This window comes from Uloborus diversus, chromosome 3 (genome assembly GCF_026930045.1).
Source record: "Uloborus diversus isolate 005 chromosome 3, Udiv.v.3.1, whole genome shotgun sequence".
Lineage (NCBI taxonomy): Eukaryota > Metazoa > Arthropoda > Arachnida > Araneae > Uloboridae > Uloborus > Uloborus diversus.
This window is the reverse complement of record NC_072733.1, coordinates 87853401-87871889: the sequence shown is the minus strand read 5'-3', so window position 1 is coordinate 87871889 and position 18489 is coordinate 87853401. Positions and strand designations below refer to the sequence as shown.

The 18489-nt window shown below is 31.5% G+C and overlaps 1 protein-coding gene across 1 annotated transcript in view; it reads right to left on the bottom strand.

Moving 5' to 3' along the window:
• Nucleotides 1-18489, bottom strand: part of LOC129218313 (adiponectin receptor protein-like) — a 61169-nt gene that overhangs the window by 6058 nt on the left and 36622 nt on the right. The window contains exons 3-7 of the mRNA XM_054852547.1: nucleotides 17494-17640; nucleotides 12924-13074; nucleotides 10376-10556; nucleotides 7223-7410; nucleotides 1235-1428 (exon numbers count right to left, since the gene is read on the bottom strand). Coding sequence (XP_054708522.1) covers nucleotides 1235-1428; nucleotides 7223-7410; nucleotides 10376-10556; nucleotides 12924-13074; nucleotides 17494-17640 — 861 coding nt within the window. The remainder of the gene's footprint in view (nucleotides 1-1234; nucleotides 1429-7222; nucleotides 7411-10375; nucleotides 10557-12923; nucleotides 13075-17493; nucleotides 17641-18489) is intronic.

Genomic DNA, 18489 nt, shown 5'->3' with positions numbered 1-18489 from the left:
TTAAAAAAATGTTGTAAGGCCTGAAAAAGGCAAAAAAAAAAAAAAAAACAAACAAACAAACAACGGAGAAAAAGTTTAAAAACCCAACAGAAAAAGTGTGAATTCCTGAATAAACCCAGAAAAATCTCATCCCTGCAGTTTGTAACTGAGTGACTAAATGTGTGAGTGGCTCATATTTGCTGACAGCTGCCCTGTATCATATGAAAACTTTGATCGGCTGCCAGCAATTCAATGGAGGCCACATAGAAGTGAAGTTAGCAATTGCGAGATTTTTATTTTGAGATTAATGAGAAGCACTTTTTGCAAGTAAAAATTATTTTCAGGGGGAGAGAAAACAGATCAGTTTAAAACAAAAAATCAGGAGCAATAAACTCCCTTAGTGCATGAAAAAAAAAATCTCTTCTTGAAATGGTAGTTTAGTTTTCCCTTATGCAACGTTTTTCCAGAGTGGGATTTTAAATCTAAATTTACATTCCTTAAAGAAGATTTTATCTCATTTTTCAGCAACTTCAAACTGAATAGATTTAAAATTGATAACATTTTTTGTCCATTTGAAGTTTTTTAAAAAAATTATTTATCTCTTTAATGCCTTGGACTGGTCATTGTGGTTTGACTTAGAACTTCAAAACAGCTAACTTTAAAACTGGCTCCTTGAATTATTAGTATTCTTGAAACAAAAAAGAACATTTTTGCAGCTATAGGGGTTTCCAAAATATGCAAACGACTTTGGATAAAACTTTGGATTGCAATTCTAAGCCTTTACTCCACAAGGCAGAGTTTTTGGAGAAAGGGGACTCCTAATAGCATCAACAATTTTGCACAGCTGAAGCCAATTTTCACCATGCATCTGACTAGGCAGATTTCATAAATACAAACTTGTTATACAAGATTTTAAGAGGAACTGTTTGTAAAATTGTTGCTTATATTTTACATATCTGTTCACGATACCAACCCCTAACAAATCATGTGAATGAAAAAGAAAAAAAAAATGGATGAGGCTTATAGCCCAATCTTCAGGGGCTCACAGGTGTTTTAACTATGGTGTAAGAGATAGAAATAAATCCACATAAAATCGAAATGACTTATATTAATGTAGTTAAAAGTAATGAAAATTAAAAATTTTTGCACTCTTGTAGTGCTGCATATAATAGTTTCATTCATTAAGTGAGAAAATGACAATTTTTTTAAACCACTGCCTTTACTCAGAATTATTAAGATCTAAAATAATACTAACCCAGATATCACATTTTCCAGGAAAGAAACGCTCTGGTACCCTCAAGGCATAAAATGCAGCACCAAGAAGATACAGTGAACCCATAAGGCAAAGCCAGCCAAATGATGCATGATAAACAGCTTGTAAAAATCCTTTCACAACTAAATAATGAACAGCTGGAATAACACCGCTCAACCCAAAACCAGCAAAAACACCTGTAAGAAAAAGGAAAATATTATAATCATGAAGTAAAACCATCTTTTCATATATGTGTACAATTTATTATTTATTTTGTAAGTTTAGGAGGGAAAACTGGAGGGTCAAAAATACTGACTGAATACCTACTAACATTTAAAAATTTATCACTGGTGAAACAAAAAAGAGTAACATACTTAGTGAAATAGATGCTAGCTTTATTTGAAACATGCAATTACATAATCTAAACTTAATTTGGCACAAATTTTGGCTGAAACTTGTGAGTTTAATTCATATATTTACTGCATAATGAATAAAACTGCTCTGAACCTTGAAAAATAAATTAAAAGATCTTGTAACTGTTAAAAATATTAAACGGTTAAGAGCAGTTCTTTATTTTTTTTTTCCTTTGAAAACTTACTGGAAAAAAGAAAAATTTTGAAATCGAGAAAACAAAGTGAAAAAATATATAAATTGTACACATAACCCTGTTAATTTTTAGTTAAGGAGGGATTTTTATTGCATGTGTGTATAATAATAAACTGTACGGGAAATGCAAGTTAGGGTAATTTATTAAAAATAAACACCAGAAGCGAGAAAATATGGGGTCCAATAATTAGACAATTTTTAAGGTTGAGAAACCAAATTACAAAAATTAATACAGTTGGCTCTCTGTTTAACGACGCTCTATTTAACGACGGTTTTTCACGGTCGCAGATGGCCCACTATAGTGTTAAAAGTATTCTATTTAAGGACGCTGTCTACTTAAAGACGATTTTTTGTGGTCCCTTGAAAGTCGTTAAACAGAGAGCCAACTGTATGAAATTGCATTTTCATTACATCTAGTTACTTCACACATATGGCTTTTAACCATAAGTATCAAGTTTTGCATTACCTATGTGGAGGGTTTACAATGGTTTGTACCATGCTTGCTCTATCGCTCATTTAAGGTCCTGTGTCAAAAACGGTTCACTTCTAGTTTCACATAATTTTGGTGTAGGATATTGACACACATTTTACATTGGATTTAAGTTTGAACTAAGCGATAGCTAGTCTATGATATTGAAATTATTCATGTTGAGCTACACATTTATTCAGCTAGACACATGAGTAGATGTTTTGTCTTGTTGAAATACAGTTTGGTCTTCTGAGCAAAACCTGCATTGGAATTAAATGGTTTTCTAATACTTGCTAATAGTCGTGGAAGCTCATTTTCTTGCTTCATATTGCCCAAAATGTTAGTTGATTAAATCCAAAACTACGTTTAAACTGGGAAAAGAAAATGATGCTTTATGGTGACAAATGGCCGACAACAATATTACACATACTGAGAAAAAGTGGAATTTGGATTTACCCGATAAATATAAATTTTACTGGCATGATTTAAGAAGCAAACATGCGTTTTTCTAGCAGACAGCAAGATGGAAGATTAGTTATGACTTCTGGTGTTTTTGGATTCAATGGACAAGCATTTTTGGCAATTTGTAACAAGAAAATGAACTTCCACAGCTATCAGCAAATAGTAGAGGAACATATCATTCTAATGCAGGATTTGCTAGAAAGACCACTCTGTATTTCAGCAAGACAAAGCGCCTACTCAGTGCCTAAAACAATGAATATATAGTTCAACATGAATAATATCATTGTCATGGACTGGCTGTTGCATAATGCAGATATAATCCAATAGGAAAACATGTAGGAAGATATAGCAAGAAAATAATACAAAAATGGGAGCCAATATTTTTCAACTAAGGATCTTAAATGAGTCATAGAGCAAGCATGGTATGAACCATTATGAATTCCCCGCAAAGGTAAGGTAAAACTTGATATTTTTGATGGAAAACCAAGTGTTTTAAGTAATTAAGGGAAACAGAATCACACTTTCATATTGATATTTACAACAGCGTTTCTCAACCTAAAATATAATTTGAGGTAATGAGAAGCAAATGTATGTAAGAGGACATTTTAAGTTTTGGGTAAGACCCATTTACAGAGACCTTCCTAGGTTGGCTGTTATTCAATTCTTTTCTTTTTCTAAATTACGCTGTACAGTAGCACCTACCAGGGCTACTATCACTATCTCTTGCCCCAAGACATAGGAGAGTTCAATTACCATTTGTACTGGTTATTTGTGAATTTTGCTATTTACATCCCTTTGCTTCTCACTGTCTCATTTATAAACTGAAAAAGTGTCTATAATTATGGGACACCTTTTTTCTGTTTCCTAAATAAATTCAACACATGACGCTCTTTCTAATAAATAAACCCTCATTTGTGTCTCACGTACGATATACATATTACAGTCAGACCTTGATATAAGGTCACCCCTCGGGACTTCAAGAATGTGACCTAATAACCGGTTCATAAAATTTTATCCAAAAAAAAAAACAAAAAATCTAAAATATAATGTTTCCAAAATATATATGACTTGATTAAGTTATGATGTTTCAATTAAGTTGATTCAATTAAAATTAATGCAATTAGTTAGAAATTAGGAAATTATTTGTTAAAATTTAAATTCAGAATAAAATTGTGTATAAATATGCTCACTGTTGTATAACTGCAATTTATGATTTGCAACTTACCTTATTTAAAGTAGTCCAGAATACTAGACTGTCGCGATTTTGGATTTATTTTTTGTACAATGTTTTCTAAACTTTTTACCTTTTGAAAATGTTCTTCAGCTGCTTCATGGCTCGCAAAAAATATCTTACGACATTTAATGCTCTAAGAGCTTCGGCTTTTGCTACTGCTTACAAGTGGAAAATGTATGGAATGAGATAATTTCCAGTGATTTACTGGTCAAAAAATGGACATGTGCTTACGACGGACACCTGACACTATGGGGGACCTGCCTTCAAAATTTGTATGCATTGCTAAAAGCCATCTCTATTGACATTGACCCTTATCTAAAAGCTTTTGCCCTCAATCCACAAAGCATGATTAGGGACCAACAATAAGCAGCCAGGGGAAACAAAACTCTCCTTTTACCTGCGTGAAGGGGGGTGAATAATCCCTCCTACTCACTCCAGTCGTCTTCTCTCTACAGCATTCCAGTGTCTCCACAAGCCTTTTCCCAAGAATTTGAGGGGATAAAGGGTTTTGTGGAAAAGTTTTCCTTACATTCCTTGGGAAGATGGCATTTTGTCGATAAAAGATCATGCACTAGGGAAAATTCGTGGAGCTGAATCAGTGAGGCATTGAAATCGCTCAAAGAAAGTCTGACAAAAATGACCTTATAAGCCATGGTGGTATTTGAGACCTGACCATATATCCATTAATCCATAACACAGAATCCGTATTCAATGAGTCGAGACTTTAGGAAAGTGACCTTATATCAAGGTCTGACTGTATATACTATCACGTATTATATACATATGAAATAAAAATCCTCATATTTATATTTTTACTGTGAATTGTATTCCATGCTTGAGCCTATATTCTTGGGACAAGGTGTAAGTCAACTTCTACTGCAAATATGTATGATGAAAGTTAAAAGCAACAAATAAAGAAAGCATTTTAAACATAGCAAATTTTTACTCATCTTGAAATTGTACACAAATGTAGTTGTCATGTATACCTTACTGTCCTTATACTATCTTCATTTTACCTTATACTTTGAACAAAAATAGGAAAATGTTTCAATAAATAAAAACAATTTTAAAAGGGGGGGGGGGAGAAAGCTAGGTTTTGCCACAAAAATGGATTATCCCAATCCAATGACAGAATAGCAAACAATTTTATGAAGTACGGCAGACTACCAGGTAGGTAAACTTTGGTTGCTATACTAGCAATTTATTGCTTTTAAGGCATTTTAAAAAGTAACAAGAAAATGAAAAAAAAAAGGTTGACAGTGATTGTTTTCTTGAATTATTTGGTAAATTTGAAAAAAAAAAAAAAAAAAAAAATCCGACTTTACTGACTAAATTCTGCAAGTACTGATTAATACTCACTAATTTTTAAAATACTGAATTTCACTGACCAGTTTTATTTCCTGAAGTTGTAAATATACAACTTGAGAGGAAAATTCCTTAGAATGAAATATTGTAACCATGTTCGTATAATTCATATTAAGTAGTATGCATACCAATTTGTATTCTAAAATTCCCAATGTAAAAACTTAACACTTATTTCCTTAATTACTGGTTTCATGTCAACAGCAAATTTAATTAATTAGCACTTAAACCAATTAAAGCGTTTACATTAATTTATGATAACATTTTAATCATCCAGTCATAGATTTGTGTACATTGTAATCATCCAGTCATAGATTTGTGTGATTCAAAATAATTAAATTTTGAGCGTAATTGCTAATATTTCTACAATAAGTAACATATAGCATGAGGATTGTAAGAAAACATTGTTATTAAAAATGATAAAAACATCACTTATAGCACCAAACTTGCAAATAATTGTTTTCACTTGTTCGTTCATAGTAACCTGAAAACATAACGATGCACATATTTGCAAAATTTTAAAAATATTTATTAACATTTCTTTGTTTTATTTCATTTCCAGGACAAAGTCATTGTTTTATTTCTCATGTAGAAACTATCAATTATTCAAGCACAAAATTTGCTAGAATAAGAATTTTTGGATTAAAATACAGGTCTGCTATGGACAGTATTTGTGCCATTTACTACATTTTAGTTTTATTGTACAAGCTAGTTTATTTGGTTTCCGCTGGAAAAAACACAAAAAAAGTGTAATTCTATCATTTCCCTATTGCTTGTATTGAATCCAAAACGTTTTTCCAAAAATCTCAGCAATAGTTTCTGTAGATACTGCAATTTACCTGCCCACAGCAGAGCCAGTTTTTTTTAAAGTAATTTTCAAGGAACGCAAAGCCAAAAATTCAAAAGTTTATTGGAAGAGAGAGACCCCACTGAATTTCGAATATGGTATATAGCTTTTTCATTCAAAGGTTTGAGGAACTTTATACAAATTCTTAATTTTTTCCACTAAATTTACACAATTCCTCAATTTAATAATTCTTTCATGCTCCAAAGAGGCAAAATTTTACGTTTAGTTGAATGGTATGAACTACATTAGGATTTCTAACTTCATGGTGATTTGCTTCCATACACTCATCTCAGCACCAAAAAAAAAAAAGATTGAACTAAAATAAAATATTACTTCATACTTAGAAGATGATTGTTTAAAAAGAAAATCCTATTTAGGTAACTAAAGGTGCTTCAAAGATAAGAAAGAAAAAACATTATTGCTCTTAACAAAATTAAGTTAGTTTTCCATTTTGAAAATGCACGAAGTAGTATTCCAATGACATAATCAGAGGGGTAAAATAAGGAATAAGAAGTGGTGCTTTTCAGCAATGAAAATACATGAATGCTAGGGGGTGCTGAACAAAGAATAACATTAGACTCTTTCCCAGTGGAACAGTTGGAAGTTACAAACTAATCAGTATTAGTTCAAATAGAACTCATTGTTGTAAAATATTATTTTTCATGTTTTGTATTACATCCTGATAAAAATAATTCTCATGCAGTTGAATCAGACATACATACATATGCTTGTAGGTAGGTATTGCACAAACGGACTCCGCAAAATGTCTAGCGAAATACTGCAGGGACCTCCAAGCAAAATGGTACTGACTTGGAAAGGATTATCAAACAGATGTATAATCTTATTTCTGTTTATATATTGTCTTGTCATGGTGACTGTGTTATTCATTTTTGTATGGTCTAGTTTTAATATAATAGCTTATAAAATAGCTAAGAACATTTCTGGTGTAATTAAATTTAATAAAACAAGTGTTTTAAAAACCAACTGTTTTAAAAACCAGCAGATACATACCTGCTCTCAGCCAACGAAACTGGGGCTCACTGAATTTATCCCACAAAGACACTATGATGGATGCAGCACCAAGAACACTAACCAGCACAAAATAAAATACTTTTGGCTGATAGTCACAATAAAAACCATAGTACAACCAAGGAACAAATGATCCAATAATTAACACTGCAATGCCACAATAATCAAGCCTAGAAAAATAAATAAATGAATAAATAAAATTGACCCTCATTTATGATTATTTTTGTAATGAACATACATGCAATTATTAATGTAACTTAATTGCTCAAATCTTATCAGAACATCCAATGAAATTGTGTTAAAAAACAGATGATCAAAACAGAAAAATATGACAAATTATAACTTCATTTCATTTAAAGCTGCATCTTTTCCAAAGTTATCATGAAAAAGCATATGAACTCATTTTTAATGTTTCATAAAACTTGAGTTCTTTAATTATTAAACATTATTAACCAGCTTAAAAAAAAAAACTTTAAAACTTTTACTATGTAGGGGAAAGAGGCACATGTACACATGTTTTGTATTACTAAGATAACTTCAAGCAAAAAAAATGCTGAAAAAATATCAAGTAAAAGCAGAACCAATCCTGCCTCTCTGCAAAGCTTTTAGAGCAATTGGCTATATTATGGTACTTTGGTGACAACTTCTTTATTTTAGCAGGTGCTGCATATAATTTTTTCATGTGGAAACATATTTTACACTAACTTATAAGCTGAACTTTTATAGCAAACTATTACATGAAAATTCAAGCAAATTTATGACAATGTTTAAATTCTTATTGATTTAAGAATTCTTTTTTTTTTTTTGCAAATTAGGACACTTGTGAATACAACATCTCGGGACATAAGTGAACAGTTCCTATACCCTATCGGTAATATTAGTATTACTTAAGGATAAAAGTGATAAAAAGAATTAAATATTTAAAATTATTTATTATTTTTAATTTTCAAAAATTTTTGTTAATAAATGGTTGATTAACAATTTAGTGTTTTATAATAATTACAGGATATAAAAAGATACAAAACACTTTCATTTAAATAAAAACTGAAGTAAAAAATCATTTTAAAATACATTATTATATTTTGCATATGAAACTTAGAGCAGTATATAATAAAAATCTTTATATAATAAATCTAGAACCCAAGCAAAGTTTGTGTTGCATTAGCTCTCTCCCCTGCCCCCAATCTGCAAGAGATCCCTGAATAAGATGTTCGATTAAAGCTGCTGATAATCGGAAATAGAACACTTACAACTACTGATTTTCCCCTATAACTAAGCTTGCCCTTTGGCGTGAGGCCAGAGATCGCTAAAGGAAAAATTTTTTTTGTTAAAACACTGCAGCTTGCCCTCTAGAGACGTGGTGATGACTTGTGTCACAAGTCTCTATGAAAAAAAAAATTGATTCTTTGAAATAACGGCCGAGTAAAAATAAGGTTTTAATTGTTTTTTTTAAATGCAGCATTAAAATAAGGACTTGTAAGGATAAAAATGAGCCCTGCTTACACTTAATGTGGCTGGAATAAAAAAATGAATTGTGCATCTAGTTGCTTGTGGCTAATTTGTAACATAAATGAAGATTTTAAGTCAAGGGTTATACACGTTAATGGTGCTTATTCTAATTATTTGTAGATAGTTATGCAAAAGATCGCAACTGGTAAAATTTATCTGAATAAAAAAAGAACATGAAATAAGGGGAAATTTTTTTTTGGCTCCTAATTGAAGAAAATTTTAGTTTGCACATAAAAACTATTTTGGAAAAAGAAATAAGGATGATGAACTTTATATGTTATTTGATAAATTTGTTCCAACAAAATTTCCTCTAGTCTTGGCAAGAACATGTGTTTTCCTCCCATTGGAATGGTATTTAGCATTAAAGGTTTTTGAAAAGAAAATGGGGGAAAAAAATCAATAAAAAGTCTTTCCATTTTGATATTTCTTTTTCTAAACAATTTAACTATCTCCAAAAGTCACTAAATATGCCAGTGATAAAATAAATTGTATTGATTTTTAAAAACTTAGTGATTGCATTCAAACTGCCTCAGTTAAAAGTGCTAAAAATCTGCACCTTAGGCATTAACCAGGAGTTTTCAGGAGGAGCAATTAGGTTTTCGATGTTTTCCAAAATATTGCATTGAGTAATGCCCCCCCCCCCCAAATAATGCAAAATTATGGGCCTATGTGCAATGCTTTGCTTTTTTGTTTTACTAAAAAACATCCAAGAAATTTACAGCAGGAAGGAAAAATAATCAGAAGTCGAAAAAACTTGAGGAATATGTAAGAAATTGTAAAATTTTTAGTAAAACAAGCAAGCACAAATGCAGAAGAGGGCTGTGTTTTTACAATGAAGGAGTCCAGAAACTATGAATTTGTTTAATCTAAAACATTTATATACAAGATGAAAGTTAAAGACCTAATTTAGTTACAGTAAAACAATATTTTGCTTTTTTAAAATGATATAATTACTGACATGCATTCCATAACCTTGTATTTTATTAACCAAAATTTCTTGCATTTTATTTGGGCTAGAAATAGGGAAGTCTTTCAGAGTTTATTTTAGCAATGATAAAACGATCTCACAATGTACTAAATAATGGTGATTTTATGCAGAGACAAAAGATCAGTGCCTATAGAGATTGGGATGTTTTTATAATAACAATAGCAAATAAGGGCTAATTAAAATCGCATGACAGTCGACTAAAACTAACAAAACTAGCAGCCAACGTTTACGTTTAATTAATATCTACGCTAATGAAACTTTAAAAAAATATGTTGTAAACTTTTAAAAAATGTAGTAAAACCTGTCTACAACAATACTGTTGGGATCTAAACAAAAAAAATATCGTAATAGACAGGTTATCGTTATAGACAGTATCATTATACACAGGTTTCACTGCAGTTTCTACTTTTTAAAAATGTTATACGTCCATTTTAAACGTTTATGTTTTAATTAATATCTCAGGTAATTACGGTCGTAGAAAAACAAAAAACTGCCTAAATATGATTTTATATAAAAAATTTGATACCTGGTTTGATTGTCAATTTTCTGGTGTTCGGAAGAAATCAGACTGACATAGCTAGATACAAAGATTTATACATTCGCTTTTTAATATATAAGACAAGTTTAGAAAATCTTACTTGCTAAAAAGTTTGCCAATATGCTCGGAATGACAACTGACAGTGTGAAACATGGAAGACATTCCAAGACAAATAATGGCACTCGCAAAAAAAGTGGCAAACACTACTTTTTCTTCCCAGGGGATAATGTCAGATGGTCTTGAAAGAAAGTAAGCAGCCATACCAACAAATAAAAGGCAACCTACAAAAATTGAAAACCAAAATATGTGTATTAGATAAAAACTTTTGTGATAATCACAAATCATGTAAGGTAGACATCCATGCTAAAATGATCATATACACTTTTTTTTGGTCAAATAAGTCTTTAAAATGTATATTAACATTTCATTTTCAGCGCAAAGCAGTGATGCATAATAGCAAATGTGTTGAGAAAAACATTTCATGTAACCGAGACAAAATTATAGCAAAGAAATATATTCACTTGAGCAACATAAAAGTGTGCTGATATGTAAACATAAGAAGTTCTAAAAGTATGACATTCAAGGAAATCAAGTAAGGATTTTTTTTTTGAGTAAATTTCATCCAGAAGGTAACAAGAAGTATGGTTTAAGTCATGTTGCAAATCTGTACCAGTGAAAATAAGGGTTTTTTTCGTATTTCATAAGGAACTCTTAAATAGCTTTTGTTAGCTTTCATAAAGACAGCTTTAATTTGTTTATATCAGATAATTATAAGAAAGAGATTTGCTTATTTTTGTCAGTTTATTGCACTGAAGAAACTTTTTGACATTTTCAAGAATATAGAAGGTTGTAAGATTGCAGTTTTATCTAACTTATTTCGTCAGACAGAACATTCCTTTTTTAACACAAAAATATTCAAAGATTGAAGAAATTTTCAAATTCTTAATAATTTTAATATTAATGATACATCCCATGTAGTGAAACTTTGCGTTTTACAAATAATATAATATACTTATTTAATTCTTTGAAAATTAAAATAAGATGAACTTATTTAGGATCTACATTGTTCATTTTAAGATACAAAAATATATTGATTGAATGAATCCGTAATACTGTTATATTTTGTTGCAGCATATACGTGAAAAATAAAAACTGAATATATTAGAAGATTTAAAGTGAAAAATCTGAAAATATTTAAATTAATACAACTGCTCAGTTTAAGAACAAACAATGTGTAGGATTAATAGTGATAACACAAATGTTGGGTGAACAAACACTTTCAAATTTTGTCTCACACTACTTTCGCATTCCAGTTAAGGCTGGCTGATATTGGAATTTTTGCATTGCAATGAATCATCAAGCTTACATCACAATGCAGAAAAATTAGCACATTCATGCAGTTTAAACTTAAATTATACAATATAATTAATTTTTAGATTTATTGCAAATTTCTGTAAAAAAAAGATTTTTAGCCATTATAATGAATTTTTACAAAGGAAAAATCTGAATTGATTTTTAAAAAATGCAGCTTTATATAATAATTTCCTGTTTCAAAACTGTAATGCAAATGCAAAACAGATTATTAATAGGTTTCCAACAGCGAGTAATTAACAAAATTACTTTCAATGGTCAATGAGTTATGGCACATAGGACCCAGCTGAGAGACCTGAATGTTTCAAAGAACTAGAGTACTTTCTGCGTATGTTACAATTAAAACTCCGTCTCCAAATTTTAAACCTAGTCTAAATACCTTAATTTAAATAATAATTAATGTAATTTTGAGTTCATTAAAAGTTTAAGCAGGGGGAAAAATGCTTCTAAGATATGTCACCTCACTTACTCTTGAAACACACATGTAAAAACATAATTTAAAATGTTTAAGTTTTGAAATAAATCAATTTATTTTGCATTAATAAGTCTGAAAATTACTGCTTTAGCATTTAAATTATTTCTTGAATAAGAGGCAAAAGTTCTCAATATGGATTCTGAAGCATTTTTTGTATCATAAAAAATGTACAACTGATTATTTTTTCTTCTAAAATTTTTCACATTTATCAGTATATGTATTTATATGGGAGGAGGGGGGGGGGGGGTTACTAATTCCATATCCCTGATTTACTAAAGGGAATATATGTTTTCTAGTTATAACTCTTTATTATCTCTAAAACTTAATTACACATTAAGGGTATGGATAAAAATTATAATACTTGCTGAATTTTTTACACTATAGATCTGTTAGTGCCACAATTAGCAAATTTTTGTGCCTTTTTCCTTGTCTTATCAGACACACACATAATTATACATCTTATACTTAATATATCAGCAACTTTCATTTTTATTAAATAGTCATTATACACTATTTGATCTCTTCAATACATAAATCCATGAATCCAGTTGAAAATTTTAGCAAAATTGTTCCCGATGCTTATACAGTTGTATCCGTAATGCAAAAAGGAGCAACACCTATACAGAGTAGAAATTCAATAATCAATGCAAGATTTTAGAGCTTTCAACATTTTGGATAGGTCAACCATTGTGAAGAAAATTAAAAACTTTGTTAGTTTTAGATGCGCCCAGAAAACAAATTTAGTCCAAACCAAACACAAAATACCTTAAATACAGCTTAATATTTTAAAACCACAACTCACCAAGTAGATGTGTCCAAATATTCCCAGTTTCAGTGTGAATTCTAAAAATAGAACGAAAACATGCACTAAATGACTTTAAGGGTGGCCGATGACCTTTATGAAGAAAATCATTGTCTTGTAACCATTTTGGCAAAGAACTGAAGTGACAAACCTGTAACAGCAATTCAATGAGATTTCCCATAGGGTAGGATTTTAGCAGCATTAACTCCAAAATGTTCTTTATAAAAGAATAAACAATGAACCTTAAAAGAAGGAGAAAATCTAGACATTCAGGAAGAATGAATAAAACTGCTAATTTGATAATTTTTACAAAAATGAAAAGTGAAAAAACTAATTTTTTTTTAAAGAATACATAAATTTGTTACATCAAATAAAAGTCATGTTTATGAATTTACATATACAAAAAATATGAAAAGTTTAAATTCTTACAAAACCAAAATACTTTAAAATGTTATTAACTTTCTTTTACAGATTACTACTGAGAACTGTTCTGTGAATACCTAAAGGATAGAATGAAAATAACCACATACAACCCAAATTCAAAATAGAATATCAGAACTGTTTGAACAAAACTTGTCCCCGAGTCAGGATAAATGAACGCTTACCAACTAAATTGACTAAAACTTGTTATTTATAAATAGGCAAATCAATTTACACAACTTTTCAGACATTATTTTAACAATTCATGGATCATTAACACATTGGGAAAAATGACATATATTATATGGGTCAAAAAATTAGAATTATCTATTCATTCAATGTAAATTTTAAAAAGTAGCAAAGATATTTGCATACCTGTTACCCCATAGTTTTTCACAAGTATGGAGCTCGGTGCCCGGATAATTTTTACGCTGTTTTAAAAGCCTTTTGTTGCTCAAACTGAGTCATCAAGGTGATAAATAAGAAAAAACGAAGTTACATATTGTATCATTTCTTAAAGTTAGAAAAAAGAACTATCCAACTCAATTCAAATAAACGTTTTACAATCTACGGTATGTAAGATTTTAGAGGAATATAGAAGGATTGACCAACTAAAAAGTAACCAAAGTAAAAGAGGTAGAAAAATTGTAACACCTGGCAGAGATGAACCCTAATTAAAGTAAGTTGTGCAAATAATCATTGAAAAATGCTTCTTATACCTCCATAAGTATTGGGCAGAATGTATAGTTATCTTATCCACATCAACTACACTTGGATGGTTGCATAAACTGCAGTTTTAATTGCCGGATTTACGAAATTATACAAAAGATAAACATGAAGAAGAAACGTGCACGACTGTCCTGGAGCAAAGAGAAGCTCAAACATGGGAACAATATTGGAAATGTATTATATTCAGTGATGAATGTTTTTTTTTAAATGTCTATGAACTGAACAAAAAAGTGTTTGGGTTTGGCGTTTAAAAAGAAAAGAGTACGCGAAATGTTGTGTAAGACGTTCTCTTCACTTCATCCTTCTTGGTTTGTGGGTGCATGAGAGCAGCTGGAATTGGGAAGTTATATCTTAAATAAAACAATGTATGACTTCTGCTGCTTATCAATAATACTGCAGGATACTACATCTGAGGCACAGCAGTTACACATTTAGTGACACATTTTATCTTTCAGCAAGATTTTACTATGTGTCACATCGCTAAATCGACTCATAGATTTTCAACAGAAAGAGGAATTTCGGTATTAAACTGGTCAAGCAATTCTACCACTCTCAATACGATGAAGAACTTGCGGTACCGTCAAATCTAAAGAAAGTGGTTCAAGACCTGGTGCCTGCCAAAAAAATTGAGCTCGTTCCCACATTGAAGAGGGTAATGGAAACAGTGTCTGAAACAATTAATGTAAGCAGGTGGTAGAATCCGTGTGAGAAAGGATTAAAGCATTGAATGCAGCAAAAAATGACGCATTCTAGTATTGATATTGTTTTTTTTGAAAGTGTCCCCCCCCCCTTTAATTTGAATATTCTAGTTTTTTGACTCAACTTAAATCTTCATCACTATAAACTTTCGGATTATTCCGTCTAAGATTATTTTTAATTGAGTATATTTGAAATGAAATGCAAACTTTAAGCTCTAAGAAAGGTGGCATGTTAATTAAAATACCTAATTTGCAGTTATATTTGATTAGAATAAACTTTTTTCCAAAAAGTGGGGAGTATTCTATTCTTTTGAATTTGGGTTGTATACATTAATTATTACTTTTATCTTTGAGAGGAAAGTAACATTTCAGTAAGCTACAAAACACTACAGCAAAACACCTGACCTATCATTCATTGTGTATTGTATGTTCTCAAATCCATTTCTATGGTCCCTGCAAAATTGTACAGGAGCGTTCAAAATTAAGAGAATTTGGATATTTTATCAAATCTTATGTAAAGAAATGAACTAAACCTAAAACCATTGCTTTGCGACAAAGATGCAACTCTTGTACCTTGAATATTTAAGCGCACACGTATGCAACAGTGGAGTCAGTCGAGGAATAGGCATCATAAGCACTTATGATGAAACATGCATCTTGTCTCTAGTACATGTCTGCAAACTTTGTTTTTTTTCCCCCTTTGCAACAATCAATATTTTCCTATCAAACAGTAAAAATGAGTTAACCATCAACATTTAGAAGATGGAATGAAGAGGCAAATCGTGAGAAGACTAGAAGCAGACTAGTCTCAAGTCCAGATTTAAGGAGAATTTAATTTCACAGCCAGCATTGTGTGCAACTTAAAAGAGACAGTTCTAGGATCCAGGACCCATCAAGAGAAGGTTTGGGTGAGGCCGTCCAAGAGGCAATGTCAAAAGAAGATTGCCATTTGTCATTATAGCGAGACATAACATGGATGCTACAGCTTCTCAGTTCTCTCATGATTTGTATGTGGCCACAAGGAACCAAGTTTCACATTGGACTGTTTTCAGAAGACTTCACGTGAGAGGGTTGTTTGCAAGAACACCTGCTGTTTACGACTCAATCACTGCTACACACAGGAGAGTTAGTTTAGCATGGTGCAGAGAGCATAAAAATTGGAGTCTGGGCCAATGGGTGACTATTCTCTTCACTGATGAGTATTTGTTCAGCTTAATCAATGATTCTTGTCGTAGTTCATATGTAAAGAAACAGGACCCGTTACCTGCCCTCTAAAATCTGAGAATTCAACCATTATGTCGGCAGAGGTTCAATGGTCTAGGTAGGCATCATATTAGATGGCTGCACACCTTTCCATGTCTTTGAAAGACTTTGTAACCCCTGGATGGTCCTCGAAAGGAGGTGTGAGGTATAGGGATGAGGTCTTGGAGCCCTATGTTCAACTCTTCAAGGGTGTTGCTGGCATTGAATTATTTTTATGGACGATAAGGCGAGACCACATAGAGCTATTCTTGTTGATGAATATCTGAAAGGGGAGAATATTCAAATGGATTGGCCAAGCAACTCCAGACTTCAATCCTACAGGGGACGCCTAGGGGGCCATTCATTAATTACGTATGAATGATTTTGAGAATTTTTGACAACCCCCTGCCCCCTGTACGGTAATGTAGGATTCCACCCCCCTTCTTTACGTTACACTAAAACTCCCAATTTGACATAAATCAAAATCTTTTATTTTTCAAATACATTATATGATGTGATACTTATAAAACATGCCGTGAATAGTGCGATTCTTTAATTATATTTTACACTATTCATTCTTTGTAAAACTAGTAAAAAAACAGCTGATTGTAATATGTTTTTACCTTCCAGAAGCAAATATGATTTCTTTCAAACCACTTGACAGCGCGATTTCTAATATAAAATATCGACTTGGACAATATTACGTAAGAATGGGTTTAACCCCTCCCTCCCCCCAAAGTAAGGGTATGTAGATATTTTTGTAACTCCCCCGCTCTTTGGGACCCTTACGTAATTAATGAATGGCCCCACATTCTTGGGAGGGCGATGGCAACTCACAACCTCCTTTTGGGGACCATCCATGGCTTAGCCTTATGGAGCAAATGGAAACCCAATTGTCTCATTAACTCATTAACTGCCTCATTTCAAATATGGATGTGTGCTGCACATGTGTTAGAGGGGATCATATCCTCTAGTAACAAATTTTGTTTGTTCAAAGTTTGCAACCATTGTTTTATGCCTTCTGACTCCAACAAGTGCTGTTCATGATCATGCCTGTGTATTTTAAAAGAAAGATGGTCATTTATTTTGTATTGTATCATACCAAACTTAATTACAATCAGTCCAGTAGTTCTGGAGATAATTCACTAAATCTGAAAATTTTCTTAATTTTGCATACTAGCATATTTATGTAACGTTAACAAAACCTGAATGTAATGCTCTTTAAAAAGTTTTTCCCATCTTCATTATCAAAGTTTGTCTCTTAAGTAAAAAATTTAGAGAGAAACACTATTTTTTCCGATTTTGCAAAAGTCACAACACTTAAAACTGTTCAAAATTCAACACACACAAACTGACTTTTCAATTTAAAATAGGAATGAGTGCCCCAACATATTGTTAGTTTTTCAAACAAGTTATTTTGAATTTTTCACAATAGCTCAGAGATTTTTGCTTGTGTATATACCAAAGAGAAAAAGTCTAACCTTCCATGCACCACCCCAAAGTTTTCTAACTAACTGTTCAGCATTCTCAGCCTCCTCTAGAACTTTCCTTACAATATTTTCAGCTTGTTCAGCTGCTCTTGCAGGCAAAGACATATCAAGACTACCAAAATCAGAATCTTCGGGTACCTATAAAAAGTAAAAGAAGGTATACATTAAGATTAAGGCAATCAAACATTTTTATAAACAAATAAAATATGTTGTGCTTCCAAAATACAGTAAAATAAAATAATTGTTTCAACTGGCAAAATTTTAATATGTTGTGTTTCATTTTTATAGCTGGAGACGATTGACAGGTTCAGTATCTAGGCAGCTTTGGTATTTAATTTTGCTGTTTGCATAAATTGAAAATAAGGATTTGCATAGGTGAGTTGCGGCAAATGAAAGTTGAATGCTTTGCTTTTTCTTGTATTTTTTATTTTCCAGACAAACCCATAAATGGAGGCAAGCATCAAAGAAGAAGTCAAATAGTCCTATCAGAAGGGCCTCATTGTTAAATCGGTCAACTAGGCTGTAGCCTAGGGTCCCCAATAATCAAAGCTCCCAAACAGGTAAAATTCCTTAAGTTCGAGACTATTATTTAAGAAAAATGAAGAAAATTAAGATTTTTCTTTTCTTTCTGCTTACATTAGGTGTGGGATGCTCAGAACCTCAACAAATATTTAAAGTTAGTGCTTGAGCCCTAGAAGTAGGCACTCCTTGTTCCCAACAAATTTTTGAGTTTATAAGGTTTGACTACAGGGTTCCATGAAAAGGCCTAGGGCCTCCCAACATCTTAATGGGACCCTGATATTCAGATGGCTATAGACTGCTTCACTCTTCCAAAATAAAACGATTTGACTTCCACAGTCATTTAACTAGCAAGTTATATTTCTTAAATGCACATTAAAAAAATATATTTCATAATTTTTATAAATTCTTAAAATATTCGTTCTACAACCATAACTGTTAGTACTTTTTAACTTTATTTAAAAAAAA